The 23,485-nt window shown below is 35.8% G+C and overlaps 1 protein-coding gene across 1 annotated transcript; it reads right to left on the bottom strand.

Annotated features, from left to right (window-relative positions):
• Positions 1–2,629: 2,629 nt before the first annotated feature.
• IFI44 (interferon induced protein 44) lies at positions 2,630–19,684 on the bottom strand. The gene is made up of 9 exons (XM_012787283.3): positions 19,555–19,684; positions 18,805–19,259; positions 14,744–14,780; positions 13,835–14,030; positions 13,531–13,680; positions 8,734–8,905; positions 7,538–7,638; positions 5,254–5,428; positions 2,630–4,358 (listed from the first exon to the last, which is right to left on the bottom strand). Exons 2-9 carry the CDS (start codon positions 19,247–19,249, stop codon positions 4,333–4,335), a joined length of 1,302 nt encoding a protein of 433 aa, XP_012642737.1. The 5' UTR covers positions 19,250–19,259; positions 19,555–19,684; the 3' UTR covers positions 2,630–4,332.
• Positions 19,685–23,485: the final 3,801 nt, after the last annotated feature.

Below are 23,485 nucleotides of genomic sequence, written 5' to 3'. Positions count from 1 at the left end.
TTTTCCTGAGTTGGCAATTACTTGGCACTATATCTGAGAGAAAACATTAAGTGTTTTTTTCTTGCTCTGAGACATTCTCTCAGGAAAAGCATGATGCATCCATTCTCAGCATCATTACACATTTTATGCACTCCTTTCTCATCTGCCACAGTTGCCCTTTTATTCTCCATTCATTACCTATTAGACACATGAGATGAGTCACTCTCAAGTCCATTGTTTCCTTAATGGTATGCAAGTCAAATTAAGAGAGATTGAAATAGTATCCTGAGTAGCAATGCCTCCCTATACTGGGATATGCTATTGCAGATACAACTAGATACCACTGATACAACTAGATCTGGCAAGACAAAAGAACATTTTTGTTGGAATGATAAAGTTGTGTGAGTGCATCATCAGTCTTCTCTTTATCCCTCCAACCATATACCCCAAACTTTCCCGATAGCTTTCCTGCTTTATATTCATCCAATCAAGCCAGCCAGTCTTTCATAACCTTTTCATTACCAGTTTTTATCAACAGATATTTTAAATTGCCCTTTCCAGTTCTTTTTTGGAGGGTAGAGATTGAAAAGTTCTTTTAATAAGTTTGTTGGAGTTTTTCTTTTCTTTTTTTTTTTTTCTTTTTTTGGCAAATATACTGGAGAATTATGCAATGCTACCAGCATTAGACATATCCAGGGCCACGGTTTTCATATTCCTTTGTAACTAGTCATGCAATTGGAGAACCTTTCATCTTGCCTTTCTTGTGTTCTGTGCCTCCTGTGTTAACTTCAAAATAAAGACACATGCCATCCTTTCTTCCCTATGATTTTCATTGTCAAATTATTAATATCGCTGCTAGATATACCATCTTTCTGAGCTCTGGTTTGCCTTGTCACCCAGACCAGGAGCAGGAAGTCTGTTCAGCTGCCCCTTGATCCCCTTCACAGAGATGATACACAGATTTGGGCTCCTGTGCTGTCAGCACTATCGATCATGGCTCCTACTGGAAGAGCCAGAGAAATCTAGAATTTCACATTGGAGGATCCACCACGTCCTCTCTTAGACATATTGAATGCTGATAAAAAGCAGAATAACTCATTCCAGTTCTTGATGAAATAGCTAAAATATAATGATATGGATGAGTCTATATGATGTTAAAGTCTCTTAGCTCATTTTTGTACATAGAAAACAGTGATGTGTATGCTCTGTGCTCTGATTTGATAAAATATAACCTAGGAGATTGCATTTATTCACTTTCTCTTGTTCCATATCTTTATAACATCCTAAGTCATTGCTATACCCATAGGATAAGCAAAGTCAAAGTCCAATATTCATTTATTATAGTCAGAACCCAGATGAGGCCACCTGGGGCTACTAGTAATGATCTTACATAGTCTAACTGCCATTCTTTTCCATCAAAAAATCTTACTCAAAGTCATCTTTTGGAAATTCTCTTCCTATGATCATTCTGGATAGTGCACATTACTACATGAGCAATTTCCATAAAAGAATGTGTGAGATTCCACCCAATATTTATAGCTCAAGTAACAATGGCCCTGTTTGTTTCATGTACCCAAATAGACATATCTAAGGAATGGACCAGTGATCAGCTTTTGCATACTAAACCCATAATGAGCCAGCGACCAGGTTTTATCTGGTGGTCATTGATATGGCCTGTTTGAATTCTGGTTTAGCCATGGGACTTGCTTTGACTAATGGCAAGTAGGCAGGAAGGATGACGTATTAGTTGTAAACCTAGGCTTTAAGGAGCCTTGCACATTTCTCCTTACTTTCTTAAAATTCTGCCACATAACAAGAAGAGCTTCTCCCAGAAGGCCACTGTCTCTTCAACCTGGGCCTCACAATGTACATGCATGGAGGGAAACAGCCCCTGCCAACCCATCCCAACAGCACAGTCTGAATCAAAGCCCCTTGGGTTACCCAACCCTGGGATGACCAACCTGTTGCCAATCCTCAGACACAGGTGACAAAAAATGATTCTTGTTTAAACCACTAAGTTTTGGAGTGGTTTCTTAGTTAATCAACTATAAGATACTAATAAGTCAATGTCTTATATCTATGGTTCAAAATATCTAGTTGAATAATTAATGCAGACTTGTGGATTTAAGTTAAATCTTAATTTGTGTAATATATTGGGAAATTTAGAGTAACTTTAGGTTTACTGTGATTATAAGGTAAAGATATCAGATCTATAAATACATCTAGTACTTAGGAAGATCTAGTCAAATAATTGAGCCACTAAAATGACAAATTAAATACAATAAAGTTCTAGATGGAATTTAAAATATTTGAAGAGGTTTAATTCATTAAAATTTGTAATGGGACAAAATATTTTTCAAAGGTCATTAAAAACGGATTGGTAATATTAGGAAAGGTAAGTATGTACATACTCTATGACTCAGCAATTTGGTTCTAGATATAATATATATGCAACAGAAATGGTTCCATATATTCTCCAAAATTCACATACTGGAATGCTTATAGTGGCATTATTTGTAATAGCCCCAAACTGGAAACTACTCAAATGCCATCGATGTTAAGACAGATGAGAAGAAATAACCTTTATATGCAACAAAACAAATCAAACAAATATATTATCACATGAAAAAATCAGACCCCAAAGAGTGAACAGTGTATAATATCATTTATTTAAGGAATAAAAGTAGGGAAGACTAATCTATGCAATTAGCAATCAGAATAGTGGATACCTGAGGTTATAACCAGACTGGGACATAAAGGGGCCTTTTGTGATGTCTGATGGTGGTGTTCTGTTTCTTATGTGAGTGCTAGTCTCTTGGGTTTCTTAAGTATGTGAAATGCATTAAGCCATATATTGATGAGTCATGCACTTTTTATGTATATACTAAACTTTAATAAAAAGTAATTGTTAATAATTTTAGACTTATTAATAAGATTTTTTAGCTACTCTGACAATTTGTTTTTCTTTTTTTAGGATAGTCTCTCTCTGTTGACACAATCACAGCTCACTGCAACCTCAAACTTCTGGGCTCAAGCAATCCTCCCACCTTGGCCTCCTAAATCCCTGGGATTACAGGAGCATGAACCCACCACACCCAGCCCACAAACCTTATAGTCTAAAAGAGGAACTAGATGAAAAAAAAGAAAAAAAAAACTCCCCAGAGTCTATATTTGTTGTGATGCCTCTTTAGCTCAGTTAATCCAACAGTGCCTGTGTCCATGATTAACTCTCTTCTTCCAATAATAAATCACCCTCCTTGGCAAGGTATGATCTCAGATGGGCTAGTCATATTTCCTTGCTCGTCTGGACAAAGTAATTGTTCCTGGGAGTAGACATACGGCTCAAGCCAGATCAGTTGCAGTCCTTTTTTGGAGTATTTGACAATGACACTGGGAAAGTGTCATTGTCCTTTTCTTTTCTGGTCACAAAGTTGAATGAATGTGAGCCTGAAGCTTGGATTCAGATGGTTTAAGATGATCAAGAATGCTAGCCTGAGATCATGACAGCAACATGCAAAAAGAAGAAATGATAGGGGTGAGTGTGTGTGTATGTGTGTTGGGGGAGTAGAAAAAGAGAGAGAGAGAGAGAGACAGAAAGATAGAAAGACAGAGACAGACAGAGAGAAAAATAGCTTTGAATTCCTAGAGTCAAACATCTGTGAAGCCAGTTCAATCCCAGCCCTTTCCATGGTTTGATGACTTGATCTAGTGCTACAGTCCTCTTTTTTATATAGTTCAAGTTGAGTTTTATCTAAACTAAAATAGCTATAACATAGAGTAGCCATTACATAGTCATTATATAGAGTAATCAAGCTATAGTCCCTTTCAGTTTTAGTCTTGTGGAATTCTTACTAATTACCACATTCTGGAAGACAGGTTCAAATATTAAGCAAAAAATGGCTTTAGGTTAAAAAATATAACATTTAGGTTAAAAAAATATAACATGGGGACCCACAGAGACAAAAATATGTACTTCAGAAATAAAATAAGAAGGGAAAATTAAGATGAAAAGAGTATGCTGACAAGTCATGTTATAAATATTTTTCAAAATCTCCCTCCCCCCACACAGACATTAGACCCAGGTTTTATAAGAAACTTTGTTTTTTCACAGATATAGAATACAAATTCAAGAAAAATTATTATTGTTTTTCACAATTGTGACTTTGCTGCTATTCCCAGTTATTTATAAGTACTATGATTTTATATGTGTATCTTCATTCTAGATGTAAATAAGGTATACTTCTTCAGTCTCCATTACTTCCATTTTTTCTGTTCTCTCCTTTCTCAATGTCACTCTTCTGTGATGAGATGAAAATTATTAATATTTGAAGGTTTCATATATGTATTTTCTATTTATTTTCTTCTTTGAACATCTGATCCTTGAGAAAAGAGAAACAAAATACTGTCAGTAGATTATTTGGAAAAAAGTAACCTGAGGGAAGACAAACAATTGGCCACCGGAGATCTAAACCAACCCTAACATTAGTAGCCCGTGAACCACATGAAAAGAAGAAATAGTGAAACCAAGATAGCAGAGTCAGGACAGCAAAGTTAGTAATAAGAGAGTTTCCCAGCAATTTCAGAGTAAGAGAATTGGAGAAGATATAACATTCTTATTTTATCCAAACACTAAAATAAGATTTGAATGTAATAATCTGAAACTTCTGTCTAATCTTTGAATGGAACACTGCAGCATGTACTACACACACAGGTTGATAGCAGAGAATATACATAATGCCAAATTCTGAGGCCATAAGCATAAAAGGAACACACCTCTACCTGGCACTGAGCACAATGCATGAAGAGGGACTAAGACGAGGAAGAGGAGTAAAAAGGCAAGTCAAAAAAGACAGAAGCATCAGGTCCCAAGGAAGGGGCAAATAATGAAGGACCACATCTGATCAGGAACATTGCTGATTCAATCCACTTCTAGGTCCCAAGGAAAGAAGCACATTCAGAGAGCAGAGACCAGGGATACAGCTTTAATGTTAAAACAGTATGACTGACAGAGGTGGATTACTCAAAAACTTTCATCTTAAGACAAGGAGGAAGAGAAAGTGCAGGTTCTATAGGATGTATCCTAGGAGGAAAAGAAGAAGAAAATATAAGGGGTGGGAAATGCATCCAAGCAGTGGGTTAAAAGGCAGGACTAATCACAGGGCAACAACACATAAAGAGACAAAGAGCTGCCAGGTATCCCGTAGATACAGGCAGGAAGTAGCCAAGAAGTTGTAGTTGAAACTCTCAAGCTTCTACACCACCAAATGCATCTACCTCTCTCCTTAGGAGGCAAATCTTCTAAGAAGTCATCTGCAGCCCACACCATCTGTCTCAGTGCAGAGAGGATTAAAACATCCTTTACTGGATCCAGCTCCCACTCCGAGGTATAATTGCTAACCACCAAGATGTCAGAAAGAGCAAATCCAAATTTTCTTTGGACTGCCTCCCGCTGTAATACATACAGAAATTACAATCCAAAATATCAAAATAGTGAAAATATTTATGTCAATATAAATTCTGAAAGTAATAACAAAAAGTAAGAACTTGGTAATAATTTTACTATTGGAAAATAAATGGAGATATGGTCCCATAAAGTACTTTCTTGAAGAACTTCACATATCAAATTCTGATCTCTCTTCCTTTTTAAATATATTCTTAGGATAAGTCAATTTTAATTGGATAAGTCTAGTTTAATGTTTAATTCTTTCTTAGACTAGTTTATTCCTGGAACCAGACTGCTTGGTTTCAAAATATGTCTGTCACTCCTTAGCACTGTTATGTAAGCATTGGCAAATGCTTTAATCTGTGTGCTTTTGTTTTCTCATCTGTAAAATTTGATAATGATAGTACCCATCTCATAGGCCTGTTATAAGGATTGAATAAGAAAATCTAACATATTAGTGCTCAAAAATATTAGCTGTCTTTGCATCTTCCAAACTGGTGTTCTCACATCCAGGTTCCTGTTTTAATTCCAATCTATTCTCCACACAGTGGCAGATTAATTTTTGTGAAGTTTAACTTTGATCATACCACTATTCTTTCAAAACATTGCTATAATTCCTCATAACATATCTCATTAAGTAAAATCACCTTATACCAATGTTCCTTTCTCCTTTTATCTTCCCCTACAAGGATCCAACCTGTCACTAAACTGAACTCCACGCTGCCCAAACATGCTGCCTTTTCTCCATTAATATATTGACTTGTACTGTCCTCATGGCCTGAATTTGTTTTTCCTTTTTCTCTCTTCACTCTCTAAAATACTTCTTGAAAGCCATTTCTCAGTTAATAAAATCTTCCCCCGTGCCCTTTAACAGGATATCTGCCTTCTCTAAATTTTTATAGCACTTTCTTTTTAGTCATTTCATAATATTTATCATACTCCATCATATCATATTCTCTTGTGAACATTTTTTCCTTTTCTTTTCTTTTCTTTTCTTTTTTTTTTTTTTTTTTTTTTTTTTTTTTGAGACATAGTCTCACTCTGTTGCCCAAGCTAGAGTGCAGTGGCATGAGCCTAATTCACAGCAACCTCAAATTCCTGGGCTCAAGTCATCCTCCTGCCTCAGCCTCCCGAGTAGCCAGGACTACAGGCATGTGCCACTATGCCCAGCTAATTTTTTCTATATATTTTTTAGTTGTTCAGCTAATTTCTTTCTATTTTTAGTAGAGGCAGGGTCTCACTCTTGCTCAGGCTGGTCTCAAACTCCTGAGCTCAAACAATCCACCCTCTTTGGCCTCCCAGAGGGCTAGGATTACAGGTGTGAGCCACTGCACCCGGCCTTGTCAACTTTTTCTTATTCCATTTCCCCATCTCCTCACCTTCTTCTATAAAATTTTAAGTTTCTTAGTGCAGGAAAATTGTTTTCATTATCTGTGTATCTGGTTAGAGACTATCACACTGGCTTAATCTTAAAGGTAATCAATAAATATTTTTTAATTGAACCAAATAGAATTAAATTGTGATGAATGGAATTTTGTCTTATCATTATTCCCTAAACAACACAGTATAACAACTCTTTATATAGCATTTACATCTCTTTACATAGCATTTACATTGTATTAGGTATTATAAGTACTCTAGAGATGATTTAAAGCATACAGGAGGATGCATGTTTACATAGGTTATATGTAAATACTATCACATTTTATATCACAGACTTGAGCATCCACAAATTTTAGTATCAGCGGGAGGTCCTACACCAAATTCCTTGCAGATATCAAGGGACAAAAGGATTGTATTTAATTTTTAAAACTTGGAAAATGAGCCCTAATTAAGCAATTTTTTTAATTTTTTTTATTTCAGGAAATTATGGGGGTACAAACATTTTGGTTACATGTTATGCCTTTGCCACATACAAACCATGTTTTGAGATGTGCCCTTCCCCCCCTACAATGCTCAATGTGTCCATTAGTTGTCCATTACCCAACCCTTATCTTCTTAAACTTGGTAGGTGTCTTTTTATTTTTATATGCAATAATATTAATTGCATACTGATACTAGTGATACTAGTAACAAACCCCAGAAATTGTGTTTACAAAGAACATCGTTCATTACCTTTAACTTTATAGGCACACATCTGTCTGTTTCTATAAGATCACCTTTTGTAATCAGATTCATGCTATCCACATGAGTGAGCAAAGCCACGTGTACTATACCTATGCCAAACAGATACATATGGTTTTTATCATTTCAGACAGAATCAGTATTTTTAATTAATGAACTATCAATTATGCAATAGGCTACTTATGGAGCAATTTAATATTTGAGAAGTTCTTCCACCTCCACTCCTCCCCCAAAAAATTCCCCTGGAATACTCATTAGTACTTGGAATTTCTCTGACATGGGAAGTCACATTCATTGCCTTCCATGGTAAGAAATGAATCTTCAAATAAATAAAACCACCTCTTGGAAGAGGTCACTAAAATTTGTGCTACAATATTGCTGATTAATTTCATATTCTGTCCAAAAGTTGTGTTTTGATAAAGACTAAAGAAAGAACCAAAGAGCTCTATTAAACAAGATGTGGGAAAAAACGCCTCAAGAAGGAGATAAAATGTATCCAAGCATTACAAATAAACTGTTCCTGTTGTGTAATTTTAGCAAACACCTCCCCACATATCACCTTTGCAAGGTTTTAAATTTCACTTAGGTAAATCAATCACTGTCTGATTCTAACTTAATCCAAATTGTGATAAACTGGCTCTTTCCCACTCAAAATGGATAAGGCCAAAAACAGTCAAAATGGGGCACTCTAATTCCCTATTCCTGGTTATCTTCCCCAAATCCTTTATTCTACCTTTCCCTACCAAACATCTTAACTTCCTGCTTCTTTTTCTTACTGATTTTTTTTTTTTTTTTTACTTTCTAATCCTTTAGGGTCCCAGAGGAAATCTATGACTCTTGGTCAATAAATGCATGCCAGGATATAGTGATAGCAGGTAATTAGGATTATACTATTCTTCATATATACATTAATTTGTTTAATCTTTACCAAAAAAAAAAAAACTTCTAAGGTATGTGCTATTATATTAATTTTGTAGATTAGAAAATTGAGGCATAGAGAGTTTAAGTCACTTGCACAAAGTCATACAGTGAGTGAGTACTCAGTTGGTTTGAACCATGCTGGGGGGCTAGGGGAGATTGCAATACCCAATTACTTAAAAATTCTACATTTCTACATCCTGTCCAGAAACCGTTCTACAATATGGTCTAGTCAATCACCCTTCATGGCAAAGTGGAATGAGACTCACCACACTTTATCACCTCTCTTCGAATACTTTTGATCTTTACCACTATCTCAGGAGAGAGACGTTCAACAGAGTTGGCATCAAACACAAACGCCACACAATGGATTCTGTCCTTCACCAAGGGATAGCCAATATAGTTTTGATGACCTGATGTGATTGGTTTCATGGAATCAAACTGTAAGGTAGACATAAAGCAATATATTAATTCAATAAATACTTATGAGCACATACTTTATGCCAGGCCCTGTATACATGAACAAAACAGAAAGGTCTATAATAGCATGAGGCTAACAATCTGGTGGAAAAGACAGGCATTATGTAAGTAGCTAGTAGTCTTTTCACCTCCTCAAGTAAGTGAGGAAAGGACATGTAATCTCAGAGCTAAGAATAGTGGGAGTTAGTTGGGATTAAGAGATGGCAGAATAGTGAGATTAAGAGATGGCAGAAAGTGTTCTAGATCAGAGAAGCAATATGGGCAAAGAAGGAGTGCTGTATCATACCAGCACTCAGAAAAAAAGCTGGTATGGCACAGCAGAGTGCAAGGTGGGAGGGGGAAGTGGTTCAAGATGAGATGCCCTTACTTTTGAACTAGCAGTTCCTCTGCTGGAACTTGTCCCACAATATACTGGCAAAAATATAAAAACAATGTATGCACAAGGCTAGTACCTATGGGACTATTTGCAGCAGCAAAAATTTGATATATCACTAAAATACAGTATTCTACCACTTCTCTAAGAGAGGAGGAGCCACAAATTTATACTTATTTTCTTATATATTAAAAAAGATCAGTAAACCATAAATTTTATATGGTTACTTATAGGAAGAGGGGAGATATTTATTTGAAGGGGCAGAGAAAGAAGATAGATTCTTTCAACATATTTTGTTGCGTATTAAATAGATTTGACTTTAGAGCCATATAAATGTTAAACATAAATATAAAATAAAAATCAATTTAAAAAAAATCAATCCTTAATTTAATTAAACTGGTGAACTTTTGCATCCAGTTGGGATCGTAACTACAGACAAAAACTATTTCTGATTGACTCTAAAACACAATAATTTTTATATGCCTGTTAGGAAACATGATACATCCTAAATACAATATAAAAATCTGCTAAATTTTAAAATTATTTCTGGTTTTGATTGTGATTATATAAAATGATATTAAATGAGTTGTGACATGATAGTCTGTCATCTCTGGTGTTTTTGAGAATGGGAATTTTCCATTTGGGAGAAAGCAGAGACATTAGGATACATAAAAGAAAAGATCAAGTAAAACCTTTCTAGTCCTAAATTTGAATGAGATGTGTCTGCATGCATTTATAATTTATTTTTCATGAAAATATAAATCTCCTAACTCTGTACACTTAAAAAGGCAAGAAACAATGACCAACCAAGTAGCAATGCACAGTTCTAATGCCCCAAACTAGGACTTCTTGGAGAAATAACTGATTCAAAAGCTATGGCAGGAAAAACACAAGATGTAGCTGAGATATCTAGTCATACCAGAAATAAAAAAATATAGCAAAGACTTTTAGGTTCATGTCAAACAGACTCAGGATCCAAAGTGTAGCGGCTCCCACTACTACAAGGTGGTACATTTGGCATCAGCGTGAAGAAAATCTACAATGGATTAAAACACATAAAATATGTTCAATTCATATTGAGCTCATAATGATAATAAAATAACTGTTCACTACTTGCAAACAACTTATTACTTGTGTGAAGGAAACAACTTATTACTTCAAAATCTTGTAAAAAGGAGAAAAAATTCAAACATACTCCTGCCTTTCCTTTTTAAACTGTACCACTAGTTAATCAAATAGTAGAGGAAGGGAAGTTTCCCTTTCATGTGTAAAGTGGTGAAAGAATGATAGAAATAGAATATCACTATTTTCATACTCTAAGAAATAAATGGATCTAGGTATTTAACATCAATGAATGACAATATTAGAAAAGTAAGAAAATCCAAAATTGTGCACCTCCTCATAGAAGAACACAGAACCATCTATGAAGTAGAATCTGAACTGGAACATGCCTCTAGATTCACATACCTATTTTCAGGATATATAGAATCTAATGGACCATATAAAACTACCCTGAGGGATGCCAAGAGCAGAGTTCAGACTACATAAAATTCTACAAAACAACTAACTTTCCTGAAAAAACAAATTGCAAGGAAAAAAAACAAAAGAGATAGGCAGAACATACAAATTAAAAGAGGTTGAATAGATTTACTTGAATTATTTTTCAAACAAACTGTTAAAAATGCCTGATACTTATAAGACAATTAGAAATTTGAGCATTGAGTTGTATTTGATAAGAAACAATTACAAATTTTTGATGTGATAAGGGTATTATGGCTATGTTTAAGGAAAGATATATATGCTCCTATGTATATATTAATATTGTATAAGTATATATTCAATAACGCTTAAAATGCTATGATTTTTTGGGTTTGCTTTAAAATAATTCAGAAAAAAGAAGGTGGGTAGATATAGATAAAACAAGATTGACTATCAGTCACAAGATTTTTAAACTGAGTACATGGAACTCCATTAAGCTATTTTGTCTACTTTTGCATAGCTTTAAGATTCTCTATAACAAAAAAATTTATTTTAAAAAAGAATATCTAAAAATAAACTTACAGCATCTATAAGATAACTTCATACTAAATGATAAAAGAACATTGCATCAATAATCAATAGAAAAATAAAACATGCTGTGTTTTTGAATAGACCCACTGGATATGTAAAGATATAAATCAACTTTCAGTATGAAATGTTAATGTAACAAGAAATCAAGCACAAATAATCAAACAAAACACAAACAAGCTCAATTATAAAAGTATATATGTGAAAATTGTTGAGAAAAACAAATGGGAGAAATGAATGATGAATGTGACTTATCCGGTGATTTATGAAGTCATAATTTATTGCTATAGCAATTAAAACAATTAAGCTCAATTAAAACAATTAAGCTATTTAGTAATTAAAATGATATTATAAAACAGATAAATACATCAATAGAAAAAGCTAGAGAATACAAACACTGACCCCTATATTTTCCAAGGAAAAGATACAAAAGGCATTCAATGAAAAATGTTGGCATGATTGACTACCCATTTGGAACAAGGTAGATTAATAATCAATTTGAGATCTGAATGTTTATCAAAAGGACTACAAATTAACAAATAAAAAAGACAAACTGAGATGGTTCTGTGATCTCACCTTCCTCTTGCTTGGAGCACTGACAGTGGTCAGTATGACCATCTTGAAAGTATAAGGATGGATGAAAGCTACATGTCTTAGTCAGGTGGGTTGCTATAACACATTACTAGAGAGTAGATAGCTTAAACAAAAAACATTTATTTCTCACAGTTCTGGAGGCTGGGAAGCCTAAGATCAAGGTGTCAGCAGATTTGGTGTCTGGTAAGGGACCTCTTCCTAGTTTGCAAACAGCCACCTTTGGGCCATATCTTCACATGGCAGAGAGAGAGATCATCTCTCTCATGTCTCTTCTTCTAAAAGCACTGATCCCATTCATGAGGGCTTTACCCTCATGACCTAATTATCCCCCAAAGGCCCCACTTCCAAATATTCTCACATTGAGGATTGGGGCTTCAACATATGAATTTTGAGAGGACACGTTCACTCCGTAACACTCCATGCTGAGAGTCTCAGAAAGTCAGAAGGACCTGTGAAATTAATAACCTCAGAGAGCTGCCACGTGGCCCACAAACTGCCCACTTTTAGGCTTCTTGTTACATAAGAAAAAATATCTATGTGGGTAAATAGCTATAGTTGTATTTCTGTTTCACACAGCCAAAAGCAAGGGAAGATAAAACAGCACTCATAGCTGTTATGGCAGAAAAGTCCTGGCGATGTTTTTATCCTTTGTGAGGAAAAATATAAATATTAAAAAGGGAAAAAGAACCTTGAACAAGTATAGCTTAAGAAGGTAAATGCTGATGCACCAAGTTAGACCAGAATCTGATGTTTTGGATAGGGGCAAAAATAAGCATTTTAAACATCAATTATATAAATGGACTTGATAATTTTAAGGTGTGACTCATCTCTGCCTATTTTGTTAAGAGTTTTTATCATAAAGGTGTGTTGGACTTTGTCAAATGCTTTTTCTGCATATATTGAGAGAATCATGTGGTCTTTGTTCTTACTTTTATTTATGAGGTGAATTGCATTTATAAATTTGTGTGTGTTGAACCAGCCTTGCATCCCTGGAATAAAACCCACCTGGTCATGGTGAATGATTTTTTTGATGTACTGCTAAATTCAATTTGCTAAAATTATGTTGAGGATTTTTACATCTATATTCATGAGGAATATTGCTTTGTAGTTTTCTTTTTTTGTTGTGTCCTTTCCTGGCTTTGGTATCATGGAATATTACTCAATTATAAGAAAGGGCAGTGATCTAGCCCCTCTTACATTTTCCTGGATAGAGCTTGAGCCCATTATCCGAAGTCAGGTATCACAAGATCGGAAGAATAGGCTCCACTCGTACTCGCCATCAAATTGGCACTAACTGATTAACACTGTGGTGCTCACATGGTAGTAATATTCTCCAGGGATTAGGGAGTTGGGGGGGGTACACTCACAACTAATGGACGCAGTGAGCATTGTAGAGGGGAAGGGCATGCCTCTAACCCTCGCTTGGGTGAGGCAAAGACAATATATCCAAAATGTTTGTACCCTCAAATATCCTGAAATTTAAAAAAAGGAAAAAAATCAACTACAATTTTTCATTCTAAAAATCAACTACAATTTTTCAGCCAAATCTTACCTGATATCTGTCAGAAATGTGGCCTTTTAAGATGCAGACTACATCTTCTGTGTACAGGCCTTCTTCTTTCTCACCCAGCCCCAGTGTGTCACACAGAATAAATGGCAGGAAGTTGCCATCTCTCTCATCCTTAATAGAGTATGTCCTGTACTGCAGAGGGGAAAAAAGCAACTTTAAGAATTCATTTTTCTTTAATTAGAAATTGAGATGAGGTTTACATGTAGTAAAGTTTATTGGCAAGAGACTTTTCAAATGTAATTAATTTAAACAAGAAGCAAAGGCTGGGTGACTAAAATATACTTACCTTCTTAGATATCCCACTTGTATCAGAGCCCACCAAAGCCTGACATGTTACATGGCCTCGGAAAACAGACTTCACTGAGTTGAAAAAGCTAGACTTCCCAGCTCCAATTGGACCCAGCAGCAGAATTCGCACTTGGGGAACCAGGTCTCCATATGGCTTATAAGTTCTCATAGTAGACAATAAGCTCTCCCGGTCCCTGTTTAGACACAACAATTTTTAACAGTTGACTGGTTATAAGATCTCACCATAAGTTTTTCTAGAATTCATTTTGTCTTATGTATTATTATTTTTTATTAGCAACTTGCCTTCTCACATAAAAAGACACAAGTCTACCCTACTTTAAATCCTATTGTAAAAGAAAGAAAAACAAAAATAACATTTGTAACTAAAGCCGATCAGACATAAAATCTTTCAGACTTAAGCTACTAAGCCATAAAAATCTAAAAATTAATAACAGCTATGTCAAAGAGGAAGATAAATTATTCAATAATAAGCTTCAAAAATCATAATATAATATGTGACTTTTGAAGTTTTGGGAAGTAGCCCATTTTTAACATGTTCTTGAGGTTCATAATAGGTATTCCCCATCTATCACTCCTTCCACAGCAATTCTTTAAAGTAGCTGAAATTTTAACTGCAATAATTCTAAGCAAAATAGACATGCAGCCAAATAATTATTTTTTCCAAGTATATAAAATTAGAAATTTCTTCTCCCTACTCAATGTTCTTTTTGTTTTAACATTACTATCATAAAATCACTTTATGACTCTAAATATAGTTATAGGTTGCTCTTAATGATCCACAAGTTATCTGTGATAATTTGTGTTACCAACTTTATTAATGGAAACTGTCATAGAATAAATCAAAGATTATGAAGAGGGTAATAGAATGTTAAAAACATTGACTTACATAGTAATCCCTTGTATCTTTCTTTTGTCCAATAAATCTAGTAAAAAATAAGAGAATGGTGTAGATTAGAAGTTATTGAATGATAGCTGGTTGAATGAATGTCGGTGAATTCATTGGAGACAAATATATAAAAATCCTTTATGTATTTGTACAGTATTGTGAAAAGCAAATGATTTTATAGAGAAAATTCTGGCAAATCTTATTAACATCATCTCATTTGAAGAGGCTAGAGATAAAGGCAAGGTAGACACTGTAAGATTATAGTGTCAACAGATCTTTTCTCACTCAATTATTCAGCCCCAATGTGTAGCTCACTCCAACATGGGAATTGGGCATGAGAGGGCTTTCTGAATAAGACAAGCAAGGCTTAGAGACATGGGAATGCTCTAACAGATATTTTCCCCTCCATAATCCAACAGGTCTGGGATTGATAATGTGCAAAAACACACTAACCTAAAAGCCATGGCATTACCAGATTTTCTCCATAACCTGCTATCAGTAACTGAGGATCCAGGAACTTCCAATTCAATTGATTTTATTCCTGGCTCAAGAAGAAAAGGTGAGACTTGTGCCTAGCAAATGAGAGTGCAGTGAATAATTTAGGGGTGGGCAGAGGACTTCATTCAGACCAATGAGACACAGGCCCAGAATTTTTTTCTTGGAAAGAAACATTCTTTTATGGTGGATTTAAAACTTAAAGGGTTAGGTCTAGTGATGCTAGCAAGTCTCTAAACTACAAAAGAGGAATATCATGCAGCACATTTATAAATATGTCCATATGTATGGTAACAAAGTAAACCTCACTAAATTACTAAAAGTAGAAATCATGAAGACTTCAGTCAATGACTACAGCATAATAAAACTAAAAATGTACAAGTATAAACAAACAGAAAAGCAGGCTTTGGGATTTTAAAAAGCACTCTCTTAAATAACTTTAATATCCAAAAGGAAATTTAAAAACACAATTATAAATACATAGAAAATAATGATATGAACACTTTATGTCAACTTTGTGATAAAAGCATATTTCACTAATGACAAGAAGTAAGGAAAGTTTTGAATATTGAAAATAGAAATGAAAAAGAATAAAGAAACAAAACTTAGGAATATAAAAAGAAGTAATTAATAAAAATATGAGAACAAATTTTAAAACTTGAAAAAGGGTAAATTAATGTACCAATTCTTTATTTTAAGATATAAGGTAAATAACCAGCTAGTCTAATCAAGGAAAGTGAAAAGGAACAAATCACTGTGGCACATAATAATTGGATGGACCACTCCTGAGGTAGGAGTTAAAGCAGCTAGACTCTAATAAATCCACTCACTTTTCTAGAGAACACTCTTAGGGAAAGAAATAAAAATAACCAAGTGTAATTCCCCTATAAATATGCTAATAATTTTATGTCCTGGTAAATAGACTAATGATATTTGCTACAAGGAAGAATACTCCTCTCTTGAATGTCTTTAACAGGATAGCCATGGCTACAAATTACTTAGAGTAAACAAATCCAGATTGTATGGATTAAGTAGGCATGTTTTCCCAGAAAATGTCATGTAGCTGGTATATAAATGTTCCATAACTTGATCACTCTCCAATATGTAAGGTGGCCTATAAACTTAAAACCCTGCCTGTTGTTCTTGTCCAGAAAGCATATGCCCAATATGGAAAGGAAAGATCTCAAGAGCCACACAGAATAGCCCAGTACTTATTTTTTTTTGCCTTCTCTGAAATTTTTGATTACCTTTTCTTTGAAATTATTAGTACTGGGTAAGATATCTGATTTGTAGGAATTAGATTTTTAAATCTAATTCCTTGTATTAGTTCAATCTCAAATATAATATTGAATGGAAGAGACCAGACACAAAAGAACCCATGGTTTGGTATGGTTCTATATATATAATATTCAAAAATAGGAAATATTAATTAATATTGATATGAGATAAAATAATGGTTACCTTTGGTTGGCAATAACTGGAAAGAGTCATAAGGAAATTTTCTGAAATAATAGCAATGATAGATTTCTTCATCTGAGTAGTTGTTCTATGTGGGTGTTCTGTTTGTAAAAATTTTGTCAACTGATAACTAGTCAATTGTGTACTTTACTGTTTATGTGTTGTGTTATATTTCAATAAAAAGTTTACTTAACTGATCCAGGATGGCCAACATCATGACATAGCCAAGTAAATTCACTGGACTTACACAAAATTAAAAAAAAAAAATGTTTGGAGCAAAAAGGAAGAAAGATCAAATGACTCAAAGAAAAATTTTAAAAAAGTAGTAATAAATAAATCTGACCCGAAGTTTTCCACAGCAACATCAAGGCTGTAGAAGCATTACAATGTCCCCCAAAATAAAATGTGATTCAAGAATTATGTACTTTGAGGCCAGGTGTGGTGGCTCACACCTGTAATCCTAGCACCCTGGGAGGCCGAGGCAGGAGGATCACTTGAGGTCAGGAGTTCAAGACCAGCCTGAGCAAGAGCAAGACCCTGTCTCTACTAAAAATAGCAAAAAATTAGATGGACAACTAAAATATATAGAGAGAAAAAATTAGCTAGGCATGGTGGTGTATGCCTGTAGGCCCAGCTACTCGGGAGGCTGAGGCAGAAGGATTGCTTGAGTCCAGGAGTTTAAGGCTGCTGTGAGCTAGGCTGATGCCACGGCACTCTAGCTTGGGCAACAGCTAGAGTCTGTCTCAAAAAAAAAAAGAATTATCTACTCCGATGATCAATCAAGTAGAAAGACCACAAACAATTAGTTTATAATACACAAATGGTCAGGAAATACTATTCACAGGAGTCCTGTTAAATGGGCAGATATAAACAATCATTTCATAGAAGAAATGTAAATAACCAATGCACATAGACTTGTAAGTGATCAGGGATAAGCAAAAATGAAAATGAGAAACTGTCTTTTCACGATCAAATCAGGAAATATTCTAAAATTTGATAATATCAAAGATTGACAAAGATACAGGGAAATTGGCATTTCTGTAACTGTTGGGAGAGATACAGATAACTGAAGCTTGAAAGATATCTATCTAAATACAAATGAACATAAACTTTAAATAGTAATTCTACTTCTAGGAAGTTACCACAAGGAATTAATTTTGTCCACAAAATTAGATGTATAAAGATATTACAGGAGCATTGTTTATAACAGCAAATGTTGGACACAACTTAAATATATAGTAATAGAAAAATAAATAAATTCATTATGGTCTTTTGATATACTGGGAAACTATAGCATGGAAGCAGCCTAAATGTTTATCAAGGAATAAATGGATTTTTAAAATGTGGTATTTACATAAAATGGCATATTATTCCATCTTAAAAATGAAGAAAATTCTGTCATTTATGAAAATATGAGTGAACCTGGAGGGTATCATGCTAAGTGAAATAAGCCAGACACAGAAAGAGAGAAAAAAACACTACATGGTCCGATTTATATGAGGATTCTAAAATAGTCACTCATAAAAGCAGAGCGTTAGAATGGTAGTTGCCAGAGACTGTGGGGAGGGGGAAAGTGGATGTGCAGGTCAAAGGGCATAAAGTTTTATTTATGCAGGATGATTAAGTCCTAGAGACCTACTATAAAGTATAGTACCCATAGTTAACTATACTGTATGGTATACAGTTATGTCCTCACTTAATGTCATGGATAGATTTTTGGAAACTGCCACTTTAAGCAGAGCAACATGGAGCAGGTCCTCCAATAAAGTCTTTCCTCCACAACATTGATGAAGAAAAAAAGTGGCTTCCTGTTCATTGCTTCACTTGAAGTCACAGCCTCCAAGAACCTATAGATCACATAAAGTGCAGACCTATTATACTTTAAAATTTGCTAAGAGAGTAGATCTTATGTTAAGTGTTCTTATTACAAATATACATATTATTGACCATGGTTATGTCTTAGCAAACAATTTGTGGCCAGGTTTCAGTCTGGGCCATCTGCTATAAGGACAAGTGAAAAGACCATTTTTCCTTAAAAAGATGAGTCAGCTTGAACCCACCAAATATGCAGAAGAGAACTCTATATAGTATGATCTAATTAAACCTACCTTCACAACGAAAAACTTCATATTCCTGAATGGAAATAGGATCATTTTTAGGTAGTCCAAGGGTTTCAATGATGTTTGAGGCCATCTTCACATCTTTTGTTTCTAAATTTATAGAAAGTTTACCTTGACAACTCCAAATTATACCAGATTTCCATGCCGTCTGAAGACTCATTTCACATTTTGAAATATTAGTATCTTGAAGTACAAAAAGAATGATGGAACATTTATCTATTTCATCGTAACTTTTTTGTGCATATACTCCCATAACATAATCTCTACTATAAATCACTGACATAGTAGGTGCTTCTTGACAGCACTTCCGAAACAACTCTACGCCAGAGAATCCATGGACACTAGCCTTATAGAGAAGGCTAAATTTCTTTCCTCCAAAATAATTTTGCAGTAGCTTCTCTTGCAACCACGTCAAACCAGTTGTCACTTCCATACTTCTCAATCTAGTGGAAAATCAAATATATTTGCCATTAAATATTGAAAAACAGGTAATAAATATGTCCTGTCACAAAACTCACATTCATGTCTCTTATTTACTCTCTTTAACACAAGAAATTAGTAAACACAGGATGAACAGATACCAAGAAAAACCATTAGCTAATTTTTTACTCTAAAAGATTATTTTTAAGAATTAAAAAAAGAGAAAGAGATTGGCAAGTGACATTATCACCTAAGAGACAGAGACAGACAGACAAATAACTGTTTGCTAGGAAAAGTGGAAAGCGGCAAGTCATTTACCTGTTGTAGTATCTGCACAAGGGCTGCACCTGAGGTTAGCTGCTCTGTCTAGACAGCTGTGCAGGCACAAAATGGAAGCAGAAAGTCTGCAGCAACCTTGAGGCTTCAGAGACTCAGAGAAAGGAAACTGAAACTCAGTCTGCCCAACCCAAATGGCAGTGTGCCAACTTCCTCAGGAAAGGAGCATAAACTGATCTGATTTTAAACAGTAAAGTTCTATTAAAATAATTGAAATCAGAGGGGAAAAAAAAAAAAAACATAGCTGCTCCCTCGCTTTTTTAAAGACTTTTCTTTTTTTTAGGAAAATTCAACCAGTTTATGTATACGAACATACAAAAAAGTGCAGCTGTCTCCAGAACACGTGTCTCCAATTCATATACTTCTTTTGATGTCTGCCATCAATTTATCCCACACTAACAGCCTTCCTCAGGTGGGTGGTTACGATAGCCTGCCAACTGGTTCCTTTGCTTTTCTGCTTGCTCCTTCTCCAGTGCATTCTTCTCGCCACAGCAGAAGTCATTCACTTCGTTTGTAGGATGTAAACCAAATCACGTCAATTTCACGCTAAAACCCCTTCTGTGACTTCAGGTTGCTGATAACAAACTTGTGTCCCATAGGCAGAATACAACCTGCAGATTTGTACTATAGGTCTAACACAATTCCTTTTTTTTTCCTCTTTTTTTTTTTTTTTTTTCATTTTGAATGTGCATGCTGTCATTTCACTGGGCATCCACTACGCAGTTCTCCACTATCCCCACAGACCCTCCCTTGCTTTATACCTGACTGCTTCTAACAAATTTAAATTACCTGCCTGGCCCAGAAAAGAATTTTTCAGGTGTCGGCCCTATTAAAAAAAAAACAATGGCAACATCAAATAAACACATTTAAGTAGCTTATGGGTATTTCTTACTTAGTTAAAAAAAAATCCTAAGTTATTATATGCTTATTATTTGCCAGGCACTTTAATGTATTTCACGTAACATTTCATTAAACTTTTGAGAGAGATACCAATATTATCACCATTTTCCAAATAAAGAAACATAATTTTGGAGTATATGTGAGAAATAAGAGGAAAAGGAGTGAGGAAGGAAGGAATCTCCTGCTTCAGAGAGCATGATCAGGGAAGGTTTATCTCATGAGATGACATCGGAGAAGAGTCCTGAATGGAGTGAGGGAGAGTGCCATGGACATGTCTAGGGAAGAGCATTGTGGGCAGAAAGAAGGGCAAGTATGAACATCCCTTGATGGCAGTTTATGGCAGTAAGGAGGTCAGGGTGGTTGCAGCAGAGCGGGTTGGCAGGAGAACAATAGTGGTGAACACTTTGGCCACTCTGTGAAGGCTTCCACATTGTCAGGTGAGAGCTCAAGATGAGGAGTTCAGACTAGAGTGATAATGGCGGAGGAAGTGGAAAATGGTCAGATTCAGGATATCTTTGAAAGACAAGAGAAAATCAAGAGAATTTACCATTGGGCTGGATATAGAGTGGCAAGGGTGTGGGGAGATGAGGGAAAGAGGAGAATTTAGTGATCCCAAGATTTTTTGCTTGAGCACTGGAAAAATGATGAAACCATTTATTCAGATGAGTATACTGGGAGATTTCTTGAGGGGAAGCCAAGTATTGTGTCTTCCCCTGAAATCCACAAGTGATCATAGATTATATAATATAGGTAGTTGCATATATGAGATCAGAGACCAGGAAAGGGGTCATGGTTGGAGATTAAACGTTAGAGTCATCGGCATATAAATATCCCTAAAGTGAAGAGTAAATTTCAATTAGTAAAAGCAAGCAGACCTATGTACCACGCCCTGCCAGCCCCATCAACTTTTAAGAGGTCATAATTATTAAAAAAGATTTATCCAAGAAAACTAAGAAAGTGTGGCCAGAAAAGTAGAAGGAAGCCAGAAGAGTGAGTCATCCTAGGAACCAAGAGAAAAAGGAAGAAGTGGTCAACTTCATCAGATGATGAAGCTCTTTCTTTCAAAGCCTCCTCCATTCATACATACAGAGGGACTCTCTTTCTGGAGAGCTATCAATTTGAGGGATGGTCTTATCTCATTCTGAGGAGAGGGCACATCTCCCTGCAATGATGGAAAGTGCTAGATGTGTAGACTGTAGCTCTGCTACAAGGAAGTGAAGCTACAGAGCAGCTTTCTCCACAAAGCTGAGTTACATGCTTCAGTGTGTTGCGGACTGAAGCAGTTGCAAACTGAAGGTGGCCTCTTGCCTTGCCTTGAAAAAATAAATCTTCAGGCTGGGCGCAGTGGCTCACGCCTGTAATCCTAGCACTCTGGGAGGCTGAGGCGGGTGGATTGCTCGAGGTCAGGAGTTCGAAACCAGCCTGAGCAAGAGGAGACCCCGTCTCTACTATAAATAGAAAGAAATTAATTGGCCAAATAATATATATAGAAAAATTAGCTGGGCATGGTGGCACATGCCTGTAGTCCCAGCTACTCAGAAGGCTGAGGCAGCAGGATTGCTTGAGCCCAGAAGTTTGAGGTTGCTGTGAGCTAGGCTAATGCCACGGCACTCACTCTAGCCTGGGCAATAAAGCAAGATTCTGTCTCAAAAAAAAAAATAAAAATAAATAAATCTTCAAGAGAGAACAGTTCTATTTTTCTATTTACATGCTCAGTGGAGAGAGCTTCTTGCCAAATTGGCCAATCCTCTGACGGTCTCAGCGCTTTTGTTTTCTTGCCATGATCCTGCAGACTTTCTGATGCCAAGGCTCACCATCTCCCATGACCTTTCCCCAATGCATATAGCCCCTTGTTAGTTACAACATGACCTTCCCCAAAGCCTGTGGCCTGTCATGGCCCGTTTACAGGACAGAGGATGAACACAGAACATAAAACACAAATGCGCAGAACACAAAGAAAAACACAGGCACATATACAAACGGTTGACTAGAGTAATAATACACCAGGTCTGTTTTGTTTTTATACTCTAAAAGATTAAAGTTAGTTCCTTGAACGTAACCACCCAGGCATGGCAGCAATAGCCATAAATTCCAGAAAGCATAGCCTTAGGGAAGCAGATATCCCCTGACTCAGAATTTCAAGGTGGTTGCTCTAAGCACTAGGCATAGATAAAGGACCGAGATTAGCAAGGATGGGCAAGGTGAGCCACAGGGGACATTTCCATTTCTCATCCCCAGCTTCTCTTAGGCTGATCCCCTAAGATCTTCAGCTGAAACCCAGTGGCTTGGCCTGGCTTAGGTCGCCCCTCCCTTGAGGGGTCTTACCCGTCATTTACTAACCAGACATCTTATGGGGTGTACGCAGCAATCACAGGAATAATATGTTTATAATGTGGCCTCCAGACCCCCAACGCTGTGGGGCAGGGTAGCTCTTGCTTATTTACAACTCAGGTCCTTTGTTATGCCTCTAGGCAACATCCTTGTTTATCATAAGAACCTTGTCCGGAACAGATTACTTTCAAACACTCTGGGCAGAACACATACGTTACTCACTAACTTTAATTCTTAAACTAGGAAAATATATGTCAGTCCCCTACAGTGGCCCTCCTTTAAAAGCCCATGATCTCCATTAGTCAGAGAGATGGATTTGAGGCAGCTTCTCCCTCTCATTCTCCCAACAAGATGTCTTTTGTATTAAAAATTTCTTGTAATCTTTGTTGTCTCAACAATTGGATCATTATGTAACTATCAACTGAACCTAGAACAAAACCCCCTTGCAGTTTTGGCAACACCTAGAGCAGGATTTGTGGTCAATGGGTGTTTGTTCTCTTGTCCTTAATTGGCTAAAATTAGGTAGGTTATAATTTCTGGACCATATCAGAATAAGAAACTATGTCTAAACAGGAAACTGATCAATCAGCCTGTCTCATTTGGACTGGTTCCTTAACCCCTGTTCCTATCCCCATTTTCCCTTGATGTTAAAGTTATTTTGTTTAATGTGGACATTTTAATC

The sequence above is a fragment of the Microcebus murinus genome, chromosome 2 (assembly GCF_040939455.1).
Source record: "Microcebus murinus isolate Inina chromosome 2, M.murinus_Inina_mat1.0, whole genome shotgun sequence".
NCBI classification, from domain to species: domain Eukaryota; kingdom Metazoa; phylum Chordata; class Mammalia; order Primates; family Cheirogaleidae; genus Microcebus; species Microcebus murinus.
This window is presented reverse-complemented; position numbering and strand designations above follow the sequence as displayed.